Consider the following 20,082-nt stretch of genomic DNA (forward strand, 5'->3'; position numbering starts at 1 on the left):
TAATGATTACTTCTTTGCAAGTTAAAAATTGATGACTCTCCTCTTAGATGTCCTTCACGTTCTTCCTGGCCCTATCTTTTCCTTTCTAGAACATGCAACCCAGTTCCTTTAATCCTGCATTTATCCTTTATAAATGGCTATTTTCTGTGAATCTGTAATTGCTTGTTCCCTCAAAAATGTCTGATCCTGTCTTAGGGTGTTGTCCGTAGCAGGATACAGCTACAATACAACCTCACTGACATTGAGAAAGGCCCTCCCAGCTGAGGAGGAATCACGTCTCCTCTCTGAGCTTGATGGATGGCAGTGGAAGGGAGTGCTGTCTCTTGTGGAATGTAGTCTGCGAATCTTTTTGCCTATCAAGTGCTGCAGCAATCCTCTCTGACTAATGATCTTCCTCGGCCTTGAGTATTTCAGCATTGTCTTTATCAGTACAGCCTCACGTTCCCAGATCTTGGCAGCTGCATCATCCTTCCCATTGTAAAACCTGGTGGAAAATGTCTTGATTTATGGCTTTTATGTCTTACCCCTCAGAGATGCCTTGAAAGAACCTAACACACAATGTAGATAACTACACTTTGTGTTAAATTTGGTAGTGTGTTGATAAATAAAATGAACATTGTGTGTTTATCATGTGAAGCATGTAGAAATGAAAACTTTCTTTCAGGGCTTTAGAATATATATGGAGAGGGGCAGGGATCAGCATAGAGCACTGTAGTAGTCCGTCTGCATTGTCTACTGTGTAAAATGCACACAAATCACTGCATCCTCTATGGGAAATTTCTGATCCCTGGAGGCAGCCCAAAGCAGCTGGTTAATTCTGTTCCTCTTGCTGATCTTGCACTACGATGCAAGAGGTTTAGACTGCTTTCTTAGCATTGCAATTATGGCACACTCAGCAAATGGAAAAAAAAACCAAACAACCAAACAACAAACACCGAGCCCAACTAATATTTCAAGGTTATTTAAATGGTCACAATTGTATTATGTCAAATATGGTCTCATCAGAAAGTACAGTACTGTTCTGTCTCGCCTTAGTGCTGTTTAGTCCTGAGTGACCAAAAGCAAGGAGGGCTTTTTAAGGAGGGTAGTTGTGGTTGTACTGCCATAAAGTCATTGGTGAATGGAAAACCTGCCTGCCCTGAAACATCAACCCTTCTTACTGTACGTGGCTTGCTTGTTTTCCTGAGAAGGTTTCTATGTCAGCACGTTGTAAGGGATCACAAAACTTCTACAGGAGGTGGTTGTAGCATTGGATAATCCCAGAAGTTTGGTTCTACTTAAACCTCTTGCATAGAAATCATTAAAATGGGTTTATTTCACTAGCTGTTTGTTTGCAGAACTTTTGTTGAATACTCTCCATTCATGCTGTGTAGGTTTTGGTTTTGTTGGTTTGTTTTATATTAAAAACCTGGAGTTTTCAATGCACATGAAGTGTGAAACCATAGTTGGACAACGTTCTGACATTGGCAGCACAATCAGCTCAAGGAGTTGCTACTCCTGGTGACCTCCCTCCGTTCTTACTTCCACGTCCTCACTGCCGTTTGCTGCTCCAAACTGAGCCAAACGTATTGTTTGTGGAGCTTTTCTGTGAACTATATCATTAAACCGATCAACAGGATGGGGCCAGGGCAGGGGGATGGGAGCCTGAGCTCAGCCAACCTGGTGGGCAATCCCAGCCTGCCATCAAACTATGGCCAAAAGCTCCAAAATCAGCAAGTATAAAACTTAACAACTTCATTCTCTAAGTTTCAGGTAACTTCTGGTTTTGCTTCCGTTGGCATAATCAGTAATGACCAGCCAATTTTTCTTTTTTTTTTTTACAAACCCCAAATAGCACATCTTAAACTGGAATTGAATAGTATCTTGCTGTTGTGCTCCTCTGCACGTTGATTCTCTTGATGATATATAGCTCCTCTAAAAACTCAGTATGTTTAATGTCAAATTATTATTTAGCACATACTGAGGCACAATAGAGTGTCAAATTAATTTCCTAGATTATGGGGCAGATTGGTCCATGCAAAAGAATAGGACATTGTTTCGGTTGTCAGCTGGTTTTTCTGCTACTGACACGAGGCACAATGTACCTTTCAGCACAGAGAGTAAATCATCATCCACATAAATAATACTGCGGTCAGTTTTTAACCCCTAACGTAGCGTCAAGCTTTTTCTCTAGAAAACAGAAAGGCTCGTGAAATGTGTTCCACTCTGCTAAACAATTTTTCAGGGCTTTGGGCAAAATGATTCTAGAAGTCATACCTAATCAGAAGTTTCAACATTTAATTAAGGCATTCTGATACACACATAACTTGATATTAAAAAAAAAAAAAAAATACAAAAATCGGATGGTAAGCTGATGGATTCTTGAAGTATTAACAAGGAAAATGTGCAGCTCATTCAAAATTACACTGTATGGTCATAAACATAGCAAGGCTGAGAGGAAAATGAAATGGCCAAACCCTGAGATGGGCTCTGATCTTTTAGCCTGTGACAAGCTCTGCTCCCGCTTGTAGGCTCAGGTCCAGCAGAAGGTTTCATAAGGTATGTGGCGCTACCCTGCAATTAATCTCTCTATCTTTCTCCAGTTCAATTAGTGCATCTAAACTCCATGCGTTTGTCTGCCTTCACTCTCCCAGACACTTTGTTACACCTCTTTGCTGTGCAAACGAAGCGATAACTCCCCTCCACCAAAGGCCATCCATTTACTGTCAGCCCTGGCACCCGAATTCCAGCCTCGGCCAGCGGGATCACCAGTCAGTGTTACCTGCTGGCTGCGACGTGAATGGCAGTCTCCTGTTCCCATCTGCCACCGCGCTTCCAGCCCTGCAGAGCTGACACAGTGGCCGGAGAGGATTAATTCCCATTTCATTCTCGGCTGAGTAAACCATTAGTTATTTAACAGAACTACCAGTGGAATTACACAGTTGTTGGTGCAGGGTAACAGCAGACTCTGGGATAGGCACAGGTATTGTAGCACTAATTATCTGCAAATTAACATGGAGGTCACAGGCACCATTCCCTTCAGGATGAATTTCTCATTTGTGTGTGGGGAAAAAGGCATACTCGCCTTCCAGAAATACAAACCGTAGGTGGCTATGTTTAGGAAATGCCATTTTAGCCAACTGATTATTTTAGTCTTTGCCTGTTCTTTAAAAACTGTACTGGGCGCTGTAGCCGGACGTGCCCAGTAGCCACAACTCGGATGGTTACTGTACAGCCCCACCTGGCAAAACACAGATTTCAAACTGCGCGGGCTGAGAAACAAATGCAGTGCCCGGGTAACCAAAGCATTCGGTTGGTGAGCAGGAGACCCGGCTAGTCTTTTTTTGTTTCGAAGCCTAGGTCTGCCACTGCTTTTGGCAAGTGACTTTCAGCAAGTCCTTTCTCCCCAGTTTCCCATGTGAAGTCAGAATACTACTACTGCCCTCCTTAGTGATGCTCATTGCACGTGTGGGTGTGAAGCCAACCGTTTCTCAGCTATTGTTTGCTCGTGCAGATCCACTGAAAGTAAAAACTGTAAAAGTGTGTAAAAATCCTAAAAAATGTCCATTGCAAATCCTTGCACGAAATTTAAAATAAAGCCACGATACTACATTCACCACTACTACTGCTACTGGCTCTGAGGACTCCAGAAGACCTGGCAGGAAAGATGGGATACAATAAGGAGAGGATTCACAATTAGCAATTTTGGGCAGATTATCTAGAACAAATAATAACATTTATTCCACTCTGACACTTCCTGATATTCCACCCTGTATAATATCTATCATAAGGTAGAGGGCTCAGACAAATAGTTCTTCATTTGTCATGAAGTCTGACACAGTGGGATGAGCCTTTTACATGTTTTTAATAAATTTCAGCCAGCAGAATGAGTTGGGATGACCTATCCACGTCAGTTTTGATCTATGAGGTACCGCCCTGAAATCAAGTTTGCCGTCCTGTGAAGCCTCATCCTTCAATGAAATCAAGCATCTCAGCTCCATCAGAAACCCCAGCCAATGGGGATGTCCTTTTAACATCATTTTGTCTAATGACCCCAGCCAATGTGGATGTCCTTTTAACATCACTTGTCTAATGACCGACGCTAATTGTTGCTGTTTACTTTACACCTACGTTTCACATTCTTGTCATTCACTGAAAAGTGCTGCCCAGCCCAGAGACATTTTGGTAGCGATGGAGACAATCTCCGTTCACCACCCATCCTTTGACAAGGGATCTCCAAGAGGCGAGGACAAGACGATGCTCTCCAGTTGCCGCTGCACACCCAGGCGGCCATGTGGACGGACTGACCAGCTGTATTCCTGCAGAACCTCCCCTGGGGACGCCAGCACTTCAGCCGGCAACAAAACTTTGCTCTTAAAATACGCAGCCAGTGCACGTGCATTTCTGTTTCCAAAATGGCATCTATCTTTTTCACTTTCAGAAGAGGTTACAATCCTCCTTTCTTCAAAAAGTAAACTTGTGGCATTTTTCGTACGTTTGCTACTTTTCACAAACTGCTGCTCCACGCATAAAAGGGCAGTGGGAGGGAACAGGACTGAGATAAGACCTTTCCCCCACTAAAGCTGTGAATGTCTTTCCAATTTTCTTTCTAATCTCGCTTGCTCAGATAAGCACACACGTAGCTACTTTCAAACAGAAAGGATGTATTATTGCAAAGCTGTACAAGAGTATTATAAGGCTCTGGTTTCAAAGTCAACAACCTTGATCCTCCAGTCCCAGCACTGGGAAAAAAACCCCACCCTATTAGACCGAGTGAATTAAATTCATTCCAGTGCCACATGCCCACAGAAGTAGCTGAACCACGTATGTCGTACGTAGGCTCCTCTTTGAAAGCGGAGGCATGCTGTCTCACAGATGGTTCCCCCTCTCGCTCTCACCCGAGGAGAGCTTTTCCAGAGCGTGGAAGGAGCAAAGGCAGTTTTCTGGAATAAACACTGCAGTAGATGTCAGCTAATGCCTTTAGCCCCAGTGCCACTACAAAACAATGTTGACATCCTGATCCCGTCCAGGATGGCTTTTACAGATGCTGCCCATCCAGAACTAGTTTTATGGGTGTAACTTAGGTAAGTTACAGCGCAGCTTAACTTAAACAGCAGTTGCAGCTGTGATAGGTAAAGAGGGGCTGATGCTCCAGTCTCCCCAGCGCACTCAGCTTTGCTTCTGCTTCCCCCTCCAAGCCCCCAACGCTGGTGCAGCAGGAGAGCGAGGAGCAGCCCCTTGGGTCGCTTGTGCTTGTTCTCACCAGTGCTCTGCCCTTGGTGCAGACAGTGTAATGCCACTTCCCATGAAATACCTTTCTTCAGCTTCTGAAGAGGCAAGATGGGTCCTTCTGCTGCCAGTGAAGCTTCAAACCCATTACCTTGTTGGCTCAGCCATTATAGCTTTCATAAACCATGTGTGTTGCCACTTGCCTTTGCTGCCTTTTGCCACTCTTTGAAAAAAATAAACTCTTTCCCCCCCATAAACCAGAAAAAAATCTTTTATTAACAACATTTAAGAACAGAAAGATATCTTGTTGGAACTAGATGAGCTCTCAAAAATACCGCAGCCTTACATAGTGGCTAGCCAAGCAGGCAAGAGACACCCCGTCTGTGTTGGCTGCATCATGACTGCCCCACGTCTCCATGCAACATTGATGGGAGTGCCCTTCCCCTTCAAACCCACACAAACAACCTACTGAGATTTTTCTCCTGGGCAAATCCAACCTTAGACCCAGGAATCCAGGATCATTTTCTCCCTATTTCCTGCACTGCCAGAAGTTAAGGCATACCGAGATGTGCATCAGCAATTTTCCTTGCTTTACAGATCAGGCATGGAAGAACCTTTCAGTCCGGTAAAAGCTAAGGTAGTCTTGAGACACAGATCAGGGCTGCTTCAAGAGAAGCTCTTGGCCTCCACACTGAACTCCCAGCAGCTGGTTCCTGCTGGAGCCCCACACAACAGAACAGTTGTGACCTCAACACTGAACTCCATGGAGGCACTGGTAGGAGCAGCCTCACGTAGGGCTCCGAGGCACTCACCTCTGCCAGCAGCCTGAGGTAGGGCAGATTCAGAGAGAGGGAGAGAGGGGTGGTCTCTACAACACCTTCATATCAACGGTGACCAGCAGCATGTCCCATCCATGCTGCCAATAGGTGCTGTGGCATGGCCTGGGGAGACTGTGGGTGTATTTTCATCGCTGGAAGATGGGAACAACCAGGGGCTTACAAGTCTCTCTTCAGGGTCTTCCACCAGGATGCGTCCCCTGCATCCAAGTTTTCACAGGGAGGGTGCTGCACCCTCCAGTGACAGCGAGTGGTATGCTGAGCCCCCTTCCCACAGACAGCAGATTTTGTGGCCTCAGGATAATTACCTGGCTAGGTCAATGGAGACAGACTAGCCAAATGTGGAGATAAGGTCCAAAAAAAACCCAACAGATAAAGGACTTTGCGGTTGCTGAACTGATGTTCCTAAGATACTCCACATAAGGCAGTGAAGTACCACAACACAGAAGATTTTGTTTGCTTCTTCCTGACCTACACATCTGATAAAGAGCGACAGGGAATCTGGTCACCATCTTTCATGGGAAAATAATTGACAACTAGGAAATTAATTCCTCAAAGTAACTTTGAAAGCCTTAACCAAACTGTCTAAGATGATTTCTTTCTAAAAACTGACTGTCAGTTTGGAACAAGTTAAGGGATTGCAAACCCTTGCAAGTCCCCTTGATGTCAGTGGGAGTTCTGCGCTTACCGCTGGAGCCGGGATTTCACTGCTTGTAAAATGGATTTAAAAGAATAAAAAAGTATACAAAATATTAATCAGCTGATCATTTAGAAAATCATAGTAAGTGTTTCTCATCAGTGTGTATTACCTGCAATATTTATAACCACCCTGATGGTAAAAATAAGAACATTTATGTAATTCTCTAATTTTCCCCTGCACATGCAAATAAAAATCAATTAAAGGCTACTACAATAGTAAGAAATATCTAAGCAACAAACGTCAAGGCTGTAATCTTATCACATTAGTTTTGGAAACCTTTTACATAACTTGCATAATTTAAATATTTACAAAATATAAACTTTCTTGTCTTATCAAAAATAGGTCTTTGCACATTTAAACAACAGAAATCCTTTCACATGATGCTTTTTAAGCCAGGCATTAAATCATTGCATAAAAATAAACAACGTTTCACAGATGTAAAATAAAATTGAGCCAACATATGGAGGGGGGAGAAAATGTTTTCAATAACAGTTTAAATATTTTAGTGGTGTGAGCCAATCCATAAATTACATTGTGCATTGAACTTACTTAGGATGCAATGCAATGAAAAGTTCTAGCTGCTGCTTCTATAAGAGACAGCAATGTTTTAAAAAATCTTTTGCTTTATGGCAGATTTCTTTGGGCTGAATCTCGTATGGTTAATTGTCAAAATGATGGTGAACCACCAGCAAGGTTCAACATGGCAGGTTACTGCATACAGTCCAACAGTGGGGTGACAACCGGCTGACTCACCAATTATGTGTTCAGATACTGAGGAAATGCCTGCGAAGGATTTTATTTCCTTCAAAGAGTAAACTGTATTTCTGTCCCTCCTCAGACCTGTCCTTTGTGCGTTTGAAAGACAACCTATAAAAAATACCGAGGCTGCTATTTGGTACACATTCACCAAGCCGTGCTCCAGCCCCTCTTCTCCGGACACAGCTTGCTCCATGCCGATGGACCCTCCTCATCCACCCAGGCAGTGCCCAGCTCTCCGCAGTCACACACACTTTTCTGCATATCGTGCAGAAGACAGCTTTCCAAACAGTTGCAAAGCAAGTGCTTCATGGTCAACAGCAAGACATTTCCCCTATCTTAGTTTTTTTTCCCTAAAGCCTGCAGAAATGAACCATCTAGTCCCAATTTTAAAAAATACAGACATAAGGATTATATCTACCGTGCCTTACATGCTCTCTTAACTCTTCAGTCTCTGGCTAACAAGATCTTGAGTTTTCTCCACTGTACCTACTGACCACATGGATCTTCATGATGTTGTGGCTATTAAAGACTTGGAAAGTTTAGTATCTGTTCCTGCTCATGGAGTTACATGTTCAAACGGGTCAGCGGGAATCATTTTTTTGTGGTTTTACCTGTCCCTGTGTGCAGGCTGCTGTTCGCTCTGTTGCTTTCACACAGGCCAAACGCTTGGACTACCCATCGTTTGGCCATACCCATTCCCCCTGAGGCTGATCCCCCTGCAATCCCGCACGGCAGGAGTCACCGCTGCCTTACTGTGTGTACCAAACAGTGCGGGTTTGGCCGTGTTGTCTGTACTTAATCTTATTTGCAGGTGTGAACGTCGGTCATGGTCTCGCACCGCCGGCAGCGCACATAGCAGCACCAGACGAACTTGCACTCGCACCGTTCCACATGCCTGACGACGTGGGTGTTGTACCCGCGCCCACAGCAGAGGAGGTTGCAGCCGTCGGGGCCCTCTGAGGTACGGTTACATTCCCTTCCCTGAGTCCCAGGGATCCCCAATTTTTGGTCTTCGACACAGTAATTGGGCGATTTGTTCACATACAGCAGGTCTTCTTTGCCGATCGGTATTTTTCGCTGGCTTTTCTCTTTCCTGCGTAGCTTTTTTTTCAGTCTGTCTGATATTTGTATGCTGTTTTCATACTTATCCTTTAAGAACCGGCCAATCTTTTCAAAGGAGGACATTGTTTTCCAACAAGTTTTCACAGCGCAGGACCCGGAAACACCGTGACAACGGCAATCCACAGACATCAGCTTTGCTACAGCCTGAAAGCAAAGGGAGAACGACATTTGGACATGGTCTTTCAATCATCAGGAATACTGCCTGACATCAGTAACACAGTGGTCTCGAAGTACTTAATATTACAGCTGCCATTGCCATTTCAGTGATGGGGAAACCAAAGCACGGGAGGATACGTGTTAGGAATCAGGTTTCCAACTCTGGACCATCACGATGAGAAGCCTGACCTTCAGAAGCACTCTGCATTTGCACTTTGCAACGGCGATAACGCAGCAATATCAAACCACAATAATGAAAGCTTGCATTTCTGTCTGGCTTTTCATTCTGGAGGATCCTAAAGACCTGAAACGACACGTCCTGTGTCGCTCCTCCCACTGCTGGAATGCAAACAGCCCTTGTGGGGAATAGCAGGGGGGGAAGCAGGGATAGGGCAGGTGACGGCACCATTCCTACATTGGAAGACATTTACTGGGCAGGCCTATGCCATCTTTTAAGGGTGCCCTGTGGCTACCATCAAGATCACTAAATATTCACAAGAGATTCTGCAACTAAGACCACAGGAATGGCTTGAGGTCTCAGAACAGCATCTGTGGGACCGCGGCGGCTCCGTACCGAAGCGGCACAGGGTTCAGCCTGGAGAAGCCTTGGGGCAGACCCGATCTGGAAGAGCAGGAAGATGCCCACGTCTCTGAGCTCCATGGAAAGTCTATCAAAGGAGCCACTATAGCTCAGCAAAGGTATCTTCAACTTTGGTATTCTGGAGTAAATCTCAGGTGCTTCTCACTTACAGAATCAAGTCCTGTTCTTGTAATTCAGGCATACAAATACTATCGTGGGTTTCTAGTGTTTCCAGTTGCATAATGTCTCTATTTAACACAATTTAATAGTTGTGTTCATATTACTTTTATAACTTTCAATGTTTTAGCAAAATTTCCACAGTTATTATCAACATTACAATACCCTTAGATAGGCGACTTTTCCTTGCCCATGCAGGAGCACGCACTGGGCTGAACAAGAAGAGTCTGACCAACAGTGGGAATCTGCAGCCTGCGTTAAGCTTTTGCAACACACAAGAATTTTGGCTCAGTTTATAGGAGACCAAGCCTCAAAGAACCGGAATCTGTAAACAAGCAGTAACTTTTTTTATCTGGGACTACAACTCAAATAGTCAGCAGACAATCAATATAATACTTCCCTCTGGAATATCTAATAGTCATAGTATGAAATTTTACAATTAGACTTGTGACACATCTCACATGAGAGTTTGGAAAAGTGCACAGAAAAATCGTCTCATGCCCAGATACAGCAAAAGGACAAGGTATCATAATTTCTGTTTTGTTTTGTTTTACCTTTTTATTAACGAACTCTCTGGAGCCATCCTCTAGACTCATATGGGCCAATGTTAATGGTGTGGAAAGCCCATGTTACCACCTTCCATTTTACTAACCTTTCTCCCCATATTTAATTTCCACAATGAAGGCAATTGGGAAATGTACCAGCAAGTGTGAATTTTAAATTAGGTTATAGTAAATTCCTCTGGAAACTTCTCATGCAGCAAGGACAATACAGATTCAAATTATTCCTCTGCCGAGGAACCACTATTTCCCACAACCTTCATGACGTTTATTAAATTTCACCCTAAACCTTCAGCTACCCCACAGCCCCCACAAGTATTAACCGCTGTCAATCTATATTTTTCTCAAATTGTCTTAGGGAAGAAAAAAACAGAAGACAAGCCTATCTAACATCCTCCTCTGGTTTTCCCTGAAAAAGTACTTTCAATTCTGCCTGTTCCTAAGCCTTGATGCTGCAGCGAGATCAGAGCCCTGAAATCCTTCCGAGCCCTACTGACCCTATGCAGAACCAGAAATAAACTTGAGTCCCTGATTATTTGTAGCTCAAGCAGCACAAACGCCATCCTCAAAGTTTCAGCGCTAGTCAAGGCATGGAGCAGATAAAACGAGCTGTTTCTACCCTGTGTGTTAAACTAGGAATTTTCATCATGGTGAATGCGGTCACGGAAGTTTGGGACGAGTCCAACATGGTTAAATCCATCGATTTCAGTGGGAGTTGAGGCCTCCTGGCACGTTCTGCCCCAAAGATATTGACACAAGCCTGAGTTGGTATTTGCATATAACTCTACAAACATTATTAAAAATACACATGACCAAAGTGTTTGCTTGGAGTCACAGCTTTGGTGAATGAACAGGACCTATTTGTTGGTAGAGGTTACTACGGAAGCCAAACAGGCAAGGCATTCAAAGAACCATTAGCAAGAAAGAGCAGGTGTATGCCCTGACCTAGAACAGCCGTCAGCCTTTGCAAACCACACCTGGTGAAGTGACGCACCAGTACAGGAGGTATTGCCAGGGTCTGTGCATTGCTTGTGAGATTGGAGATTTTTGCCGATTCTGGAAGAAATAAGAACATTGCAACAAGCAGATGCTCACCCCAGAGCACGCACTGACCCTCTCAGTGGCAAATCAACTGGCAGCAATTCTTGTAGATACTTCTCTTCTCTCCTTCACAGGCTAGTTTCTGTTTAATAAACAGACTTGACCATATGCTCGTATCTGAAGAATCTATCAATAAGGAGATCACTGGGTAGTCAGAATATGCATCGTTAAGAGGTAACAGTAATGAAGGCAGGTGAGATTTTGAGATCCAACAACAAAAAGTCTTTGTCAGAATACAGATAACCTAATAAAATGTCAAGGAAAAGAGAAACATGCTGTCAAAAGATAAATCATACACACAATTTACCAACAGAGATTTAATGGTATTTTCCAATTTCTAACGATTAGTCATTCATATCAAGGCAAGTAACGAGAATCTCAAAGTAGTCTTAAATCATGTTACACTACAAGATTTCCAAAGTTACAGATGTAATCCTTGCTTTCACTGCAGTATGACAGGTTACTAACTAGGGAAGAAACAACAGGGGAAAAATAAACAAGTTGGCTTGGGGAAAGAAGTGTACTTCTAAGACTGATAAAATCAGGCATAGTAAAATCTGGATGAGGCAGAAGGATCCCGAAATTGTCAGAGGAAGCACTGGACATGTCTGCTAGCGGCTAAGGGTGAGCTACTTCCACGTGGGCACGTAGCCCAGCAGATGACACCCAGCGTCTTTCTCTGAGGATGAATTAATGAAAACTAAAGGGAGTTTCTAAACAGGAACTGAAACTGATGTTGGCATCTCCGATTGATATCAAACTATAAAAATGCAGCATATATTAGCAGTGTATGGACGATCAGACGAATGCTAGAGCTACAAATGTGATCGAGTGCAGAAGCACCAAGAACATCCATAGCAGTTACAAACATTTGTGGTTTTGTTCTGTGTTGCTCAGGATTCCCACATGAAGCTTTGATCCACTCTGTTGTAGAATGATTGATGGTGTCATCACAATTGTGCATGACCCCAGGCTATTGCTTCACAGCTGCTAGGGTGGGCAAGTTTTCTGATTGGATTCCAGCATAGTTTGGGTTGCCTCTACTGTCATGACAAGGAGCTGACGTCTTGCTTTGGTGGATCACAAACCATGCCGCTGGATGTCAGGCTGCCATGTGAACTTTAATGAACAAATCCCCATAGTTCAACATCTGACAAAATTTAGGGACTAGGAACCTTGTCTTGCTGTTTTCTTGCAAGCAAACCTAAGATGGTGCCTACAGAGCCAACACAGCCTTCTGGTGGGACGTGGCTGCGACACACGCCTGTGTCTCAGCAGCACACAGACTTACTGGGACGCCCAAGGTTACTGGGAGCGTGACTTCCAGACTGACTCCACAACCAGTGCGCAGTTTCACACCTTTAGATTCACGTGGCGAATCTTTTCAGTTATCCATGGCATGATGAGAGGATTCTCCCTAAGGGACAAAATTGCGTAGAGAACTTCAGAGGAGCACCGTTACTCACAGAAACACGATGGATAGATGTTTCCTTCTGTGGAAGCTGGGGCAGGTTTTCAGTTTTCTTAGGCTGGTCACGAAACCGACTGCCTGCTTGTGAGAAATGCTCAGTGTGGAACTGAGCAGGATCCATGGGTGTCGTGTTCGGCCACAAGCCCACCTGAGCAGTTCCTTTTGCCCCTATTGCCACTCGCTGCCCTCAGCCCCGGTGGTACTAGCACAACAGGAGGGTTAAGTGATGAACTGGATACAGTGCTGAACACTGTTCTGTGTTAAAAATTAACCTGAAAAAAAGATCATTTTTAGACTGACTTCCTTTCACCATTCCAATGCAATTAACAGAGGGAGCGGCCTGGGGTGGGAACGCGTGGCTACAACAGGCGGATGGGCAGAAAGCAGGGACTGGTGTGCAGCAAAGGAGAGTGTCAGTGGAATCACAGTTTGTATACCCCTTACTGCCAGTTAATGCTTAATATCTCCAAGCTAAGCTCTCCGTTTGCAGGCACTGGTCTCAGCTGTGAGACAGGGGCTGCCAGTACTTGTTTTGCAATGGGAATCGATGCCTCTAATCAAACAGCCTAATTTAAGCCACTGGTAGAGCTAATAGGACTATTCATGAATAAAAGCACATGTCCTGCTGAAGGTACAGCACTTAAGAACAGTTGCAGACTGTTGGTGAGTCTGTTACCAACCCACACAAGTATCAGTAAAAATAAACTCTCTGATGAGCCAAGCTAATTCAATGTGAGAACACCAGTCCCGCCAGTCAAATAAATCTCCACAAGCGGGAAACTGAGCAGAATTCTTCCATCAGTAAAAGAACACGAATGCAACAATAGTCAATCCACAGTGCCTGACTCCCCTTATCCTTTCATAAGAAGCAGAGGTGCCCGACTCACGTACGTACATCCAAGTACACTGAACATTACAATGCTAAAAGATGATGAACTTTTATCTTGTGGCAGAATAAGGAATGAAATCCAGATCTTCTGACGTTCAGGTTAGTACGCTAAGCAGTGGACAACTCGGCCAGAGGTCCCTTACTATTTTAAGATTGACATATCTTGGATTTAACTATGAAGTGTAGAAATGTAAAGTAGCATTTTATACAGAAATGGGAAAGGAACAAGAGAATTCTGCACATACCAGTTCCATTAGTAACTCCAAACAAACACAGAAGTATTGTCCCTGGAAGGCTGCTCTTGCAAGACAGAGAACCAGGAACACGATAGTATTTATTACAAAAGGTCATAAGGTACCAAAATATATTGCAAAACATCCTTCTTGTAAGCCCCAAAACATGAAGGTCAACATTTTCCAACATCTCCTAGTCAAGGATTTTGAAACTACAAAAATGAAGACTTCTGCTAAACTTTACTTCAGCTAATATTGCTGCTAGACATCCCAAGTACCAACGATAAACATTCTCTTTCACTCTGGACAGTGGTCAAAATATTTGCTTTATCCTACAGTTTGCCATTAAGTTACAAAATATTTATGCACGGAAGCTGACTAAATACTTTGCATATTTTCTTCCAAGATAATGAACAACAAATACACCATTTACACAAAACCAGTGAAATAAGGGTCTTCTGGCCTTTCAGGCTTGCAGTGGATGCTTTTTTTAAAAAAAACACCCACTGTGTCTTGAAAAAGGAATGAGCGTATGTTTTGTGTGAATCAAAGAAGCCTGTGACAGTGTACTTTGAAAGCCTTGTGGGAAAGCTCAGTATTGTGAAAAGCCTGAAACCCCAAAAGATGCTCAGGACCTACCAGATCCTGTTGGGCCAGATTCTACCCCATTCCCAGAAACTGCCAGCCTAGTCTAAAACTGTGGTTTCATGAAGTTATATACTGTAAGAGGTACCGCTCAACATGAATAGTAATAGAAGATGCTGCAGTTGCATGACATTAATGATGTGGACTCATAATCGATTAGATTTTCGTGCATGTAACCGTCATCTAAGACAACTTGGATTGATGGAAAATGAAGACTCGCTTGACCACATCTTCCAACCCCTTGTAGCTTTATCTCACTGTTTGAAAATACGTTATCTTTGGCTGAACGCACCCTTCCCCTTTGCCAGTCAGTCCTGTCCCCGTGACACAGGCCTGTGTGACCGCTATAGAGGAGATCAGGGAACTGATCGAACTTTAAAGAAAGCAACACCAAAAGAAAAGTTTCTCTTCTAGGCTCTGTGTGTGTGCGTTATTATTTAAAGCTGAATGGTTCCTTGGTACAGCGAGACCCCGGACAGTTGTGCTGTCACACCTGCAGCAACGAGTGACGAGCACAAGGATGGGATGGGAAGACCATAAGCCAACACTGTCACTGAAGACAAAAGGACAGCAAACTGCTGCTGCTGCTAACATAAAGCTAAAGGCAGACAAGAGAAAGGTATCAAAGGGAAGACCTCTATCGCTGCCACCTAAACACAGAAACCACATCTCTCTTTTTCTTTTAAGTTCCTCTGGAGCCTTGCAGCCTTCTTCCCTACACTTCCACTGTCACCCTGATCCGAGAAAATGGCACTGTCTAATGACAAACATGAGTATTAAAATAAAAATACATATCTGTACTGTATATTAAAAATAATTAAATTAAGACAGATAATTTTATGTAGATTATTATCTCCATTAACTATTCCTCTCTACAAACTTCATAAATGACCCTTTGCTCTTTCCCTAAGGAAATAATCACTTAATCTTCTGTTCCTCTTATGAACATCCCTTACTACACGATACCAACCACCTTCCCTTGGAGATGAATTAGCTGACTGGCATCTAATTAAACTCACGGTAACTGTTCTCAGCATCTACTTAGGTTTAGAGTTTGGTTCTTCTACTTCAGTCCAGAAAAGGGCTTATGTCCCTGAAAGATTTCCTGGTTTTCCAACTATATTACTTAATTAAATTGAATAACATATATTACCTTGTAAACTGTAAAAATTAGTTTAAATTAAAATAGTTTGCAATGATACCTCCATGAGTCTTATGACGGCTTACTATGGCTATTCCCCACCTATGGCGGATAGGAAAGTTGTTTTCAGTCAAACCCACTCTGATGCTGCTTCTGGCTACAGGAAATTGCTGAGTTACAACGGAGTCCATCAGCACGTGCAGTCGAAAAACAGAGGGTCTACATTTCTTTACTTTAGTTATAGCTGCATCACTGAGCAGAACAGATTTAAGGTATTATGGGTCCAGAGAGAGCCATTAAATACTTATGAGTTAAAAACTCCAAGGTAAAGCAGAGAAAGTAATTTTAAAGCAAGAGCCAGCATCTAGGTCTCTGCCATTCCAGATGTAAGCCCCGAGCACTAGATTACAGACTCACATCTCCCTGTGTTGGCTGTTTCTGCCCTTATTTATCATCCTCTGCAGAACAGGACAGGAGGACCTAACGTCACACACACTCCCCCCAAACATTTCCTCTGCAACTGTGGGTTTGAAGACCTTTGGGCTGAAGAAAAGCTATCCGAAGCCAGTCTCCTCTCACTTCTCTAACGAGTGCCCTACCCAGTGGGCTACTCTAAAACAGAGGTGTCATTTCCATCCCATCTTTTTAAATGGAAGGTTAACTCTCGATTCCCTCTCTGAACGATTTTAGACGATTTAGACCCAGACTGTGGATGGGTCACGATGCCTCATGTCCAGGCTGCCTGCTCATTCAGTATTAGAGAGAATTAATAAATGCAGGCCATGATAATAACAGAATAATCAGTGAAAAAACTCCTACTGTATTATGCTGATAACAAGACTACTTCAAGTTTGCTACAGAATATCAAATATCTATTTAAGATAACTCTGATTAGCACTCCAGATCCAATTCTAATTCTGTGGATTTGATTTTAACCTGTGCAGTTTAGTCAGTTAGTTAAAACCAGCTCTGATTCCGAGTTTGCACCCATGTGCCTTGGCAACGTTAGTGCTGTTCTCGCCCTTGGCCCCATCTGTACCCGCGGCCAAGGCCAGGCCTCGTTTGGCTGATGCCATTTTGCCAATGAAGGCGAACAAGCAACTGCTGCCGTTTCCGAACGGCGACACATACCTGCCTCCCAGCCTCATTGTTGTGCCGGTTCATGGCCGCCAGCCCGCTCCCGCTCTTGCCCGTTAGGTTCTTAAGGGGCACGTCCAGGAACTTTCTGCTGAACGACATTCCGTAGTGGATATCGTCGGAGCAGCCGCCCCAGTGCCAGCCCTCGCTGGCCGAGCCGCCGTGGCGCAGGCTCGTGTCGCAGGAGCACTCCGTCATGTTCCCCGCGCTGCACGACCGCGTCACCGAGTGCACGAGGCCCGCCGACGTCACAGCGTAAATGAACGCAGTCTCCTTCGTGCCTGCAAAGCAACACACCAGTGGGTTACTTCGTCACTCCCCCCGACTACTGTCCTGGTGGAGCTGGAGAAAGCGATTTTACAAGCCAGACTATTATTAAAAGGCAACAGTTACAAGTTTAAAGTCATCACAGCTTGGTCGGTAGAGTTAACTTGTTTAAAGGGGTGGATGTTCACATCCAAAAAAGACTTAAGGGCCTCTTCATATGACCATGCTATTAATGATGCTGTTTCTAGCTGCCTGTACCACGCGATTTTTGGTGACTTCTTTCTAAATCTGGTTGGGAACTTTACTTGCCACAGCAACTTTGAAGCCAATTAAGTTTTAGTAATAAAAAAAAATAATCAAACCCGAAACAAACCACCACCTCCCACCCCTTACTGTCCACTCTGCTCTTCACTGTTCAGATTGACTTGAAGAAGAAGAAAAGGTTAGTTCAGATCTTGGAGGAGGAACTTGAAGCTGTCACGATCCCAGGTTACATTGGTATAGGGCCAGAACTTACCTCATGCTAAATTTAGCAAACATTGAGGTTGTTCTAATTCACAAAGGTTGCAAACAGCCCTAAGAATCTTAAACCAGGCAGAAATCAGGATGGCAGAAGGGTATTTAGGCCATGTGCTTTTCCTAGAATAAGCTGACCATGGGAAAGACAGGGGTATAAAAAGCCTTGAACTGTTACACTACACCTCAGAAGAATCATGGGGGGACCTGCCAGTCCCGTTCTCTGAGACTTCTGGCATAATGTGGCACAGATCTTTAACCCGTGTTAAGCAAGGTATACTCTCCAAGCAAACTGAAAATCAATGACTGGCCATTGACTGCAGCTAAAATTCCACTGTACTAATGTTCACTGGTGTAAAAACAAATTGTTATTTCCAGTCTTCCAAGTTTCTGCTCATGGGCAGGAAAGTTCCTGTTTGTTTCTCCGGTTTGTATTAGTCTCTATTGGGTTTGTATTTTATTATTAGGTGCTGGTACCATCATAATATGCTTCCACAGGACCTACTAGTGAAGCTTGGTGGGTTAGCAGTGGCACTCATTTATGGATCTGCAGGAATAGTCCTTCCCATTGGACAGAACTGCTCCCCATTTTTTTCCCCTTTTCTTTTTTGGAATATGCATCACTTCCTATTGCTCATTTTACATTTTCATGGTTACTGTTTGGTTTTTTTTTCCCTGTTGTATTGCAGTGAAGACCGCACAAACACAAAATTAAGTACTACAATACTTAAGTTCACATCAATGGCTATGCCAAAAACCTTGAGCGAAGTGTTCAAAAGAAACTTGCAGGATCGAGACCTTTGATGCTGCCATTTGATACAGAACCCAAATGTCCCTATTTCAGTGTAAATTTCAGCAATCCCATTGGTAGTCGATGCAAGGAAAGCAGCTTTGGTCTTGCGGTGCTGAGCACCTAATTGAGCACATATGATACATTTTAAAGCGTTTCACATTGCATATGGTGCTGTGAGCAGATTTTCACCTGCAATCAAGTGACCTTTTCGAAATCCTATGTGTCATTACCCCACTCATTTAGTAATTATGACATAAGGGGATAAACCCAACATCAGTCTAAGAATAACAACATTTCAACACAGTTAAGTGGGTATAGTTGAAGGCACTGTCACCCACGGACGCACTGAGCAAAAAATCACAATAAGCAACAATAATTTTGGAAAGACAGCTGCCAGGTTTTGTCAGCTCGGGGCATTTCGTGTACCTGTGTCAGCCTCCCGGGGCGGATGCGGTAACCGCCCGCCACGACGGCGCTTCTCCGCCCGGCTCCTCCGGCCGGTCCCTGCGCCCGCCCCGACGGGCCCCCGGCCCCCCGCCCTCTCCGGGGAGATGAGAACCGGGGGACCCCCGTCGGGGGTGGGGGGGACCGAGGACACTCACCGCTGCTGAGCTGGTGCCCGAAGGCGGCGGCGGGGAGGGCGGCGGGGGGCGCGGCGGGTCCCCGGCGGGCGGCGGGCGGCGGGCGACAGTCCCAGCGTTCGTGTCGGAACTGGCTGCGGCATTCCTGGAGCCCCAGCCGGGCTCCCTCCCGGATGGCGGGCACCAGCTCCGGCTTCTGCTTGCACAGGTCCTGCTGCCGGCGGCTCAGCGGCGGGCTGGCGCAGCCCGGCTTCTCCGGCCCGCCGGCGGCGGCGATGCCCAGCCACCTGCAGAAGCAGCCCCCCCCCGCCCCGTCAGCGCCGGGCGACACGAGGGGACGGGCGCCCCGCAGCCCTCCCTCCCGCCCCCGGCTACTCACATCCAGGTGCCGCCGGCGGCGGCGGGGCAGAGGGCGAGCAGCAGAGCTGCCCGCAGTAGCCACGGTCCGAGGGGGGGCCCGCGCCCCATGGCCGCCGCATCGAGCCCCGACGCGCCGCCGCTGCCCGCCGCTCGGCCCCCCGGGCAGCAGGGACCGAAGGGGACGGTCGCCAGTGGTGTGTCGTCGTCGTCGTCGTCCCCCCCACTACTCGGCTCCCTCCTCCTCGGGGGGCAGGCGGCAGCTGGCGGGGGAAGCCGTCGGAGCGCCCTGCCGGGGAGGGCGGGCTGGCGGGGAGGGCGGCGGGAGGGCCAGCATCGGCAGCGCTGGGTTCCCTTCAAGGTGAGAAAGTTGGGGTTTGATGTTTTCCCCGGCTCCGTCCCCGGCTCTGCCTCCCACGGCCGCGCATTGGCCGCCCGGGGGCCGGGGCGGGCCGGGGCGGGCCGGGCCGGGGCGCGGCGGGAGCGCGGGGGTTGCGCGCTTGCTCCGCACCGCTCCGCCGTGCCCCCGCCGGCAGCCGTGAGGCTGGTCGCCAGCCCCTCCGTCGTGCTGGCCCTTTCCTCGGGGATGTGAAGCGCTGGGGGGCGGGGGGGGCGGGCGCGACAGCGTGGGGCTGGAGGCAGAGGAACCTGTAGGTCTGCAGTGATTCCATCCGCAGCGAGAAGAGAAGGCACGAAATACGGATGTTACTAAATCATGACATTCCCTACACTTGTTATTCAAGTTTTCTAATGGTTTAGCAGTATTAACTAACCGGCTCCGGAGCCAACATCAGTATTCATTAGGACAGCTTCTGTCCACTCTGTTAACTTCAGTGAGACACTCTTATCAACT

The 20,082-nt window shown here is 45.7% G+C and overlaps 1 protein-coding gene across 1 annotated transcript; it reads right to left on the reverse strand.

Annotated features, from left to right (window-relative positions):
* Positions 1-5,461: 5,461 nt before the first annotated feature.
* WNT16 (Wnt family member 16) lies at positions 5,462-19,587 on the reverse strand. Its single transcript, XM_074598910.1, has 4 exons — positions 19,252-19,587; positions 18,894-19,159; positions 16,710-16,996; positions 5,462-8,769 (listed from the first exon to the last, which is right to left on the reverse strand). Exons 1-4 carry the CDS (start codon positions 19,338-19,340, stop codon positions 8,305-8,307), a joined length of 1,107 nt encoding a protein of 368 aa, XP_074455011.1. The 5' UTR covers positions 19,341-19,587; the 3' UTR covers positions 5,462-8,304.
* Between the last annotated feature and the right edge of the window lie 495 nt (positions 19,588-20,082).

Source organism: Larus michahellis, chromosome 1 (assembly GCF_964199755.1).
Source record: "Larus michahellis chromosome 1, bLarMic1.1, whole genome shotgun sequence".
Taxonomy (NCBI): domain Eukaryota; kingdom Metazoa; phylum Chordata; class Aves; order Charadriiformes; family Laridae; genus Larus; species Larus michahellis.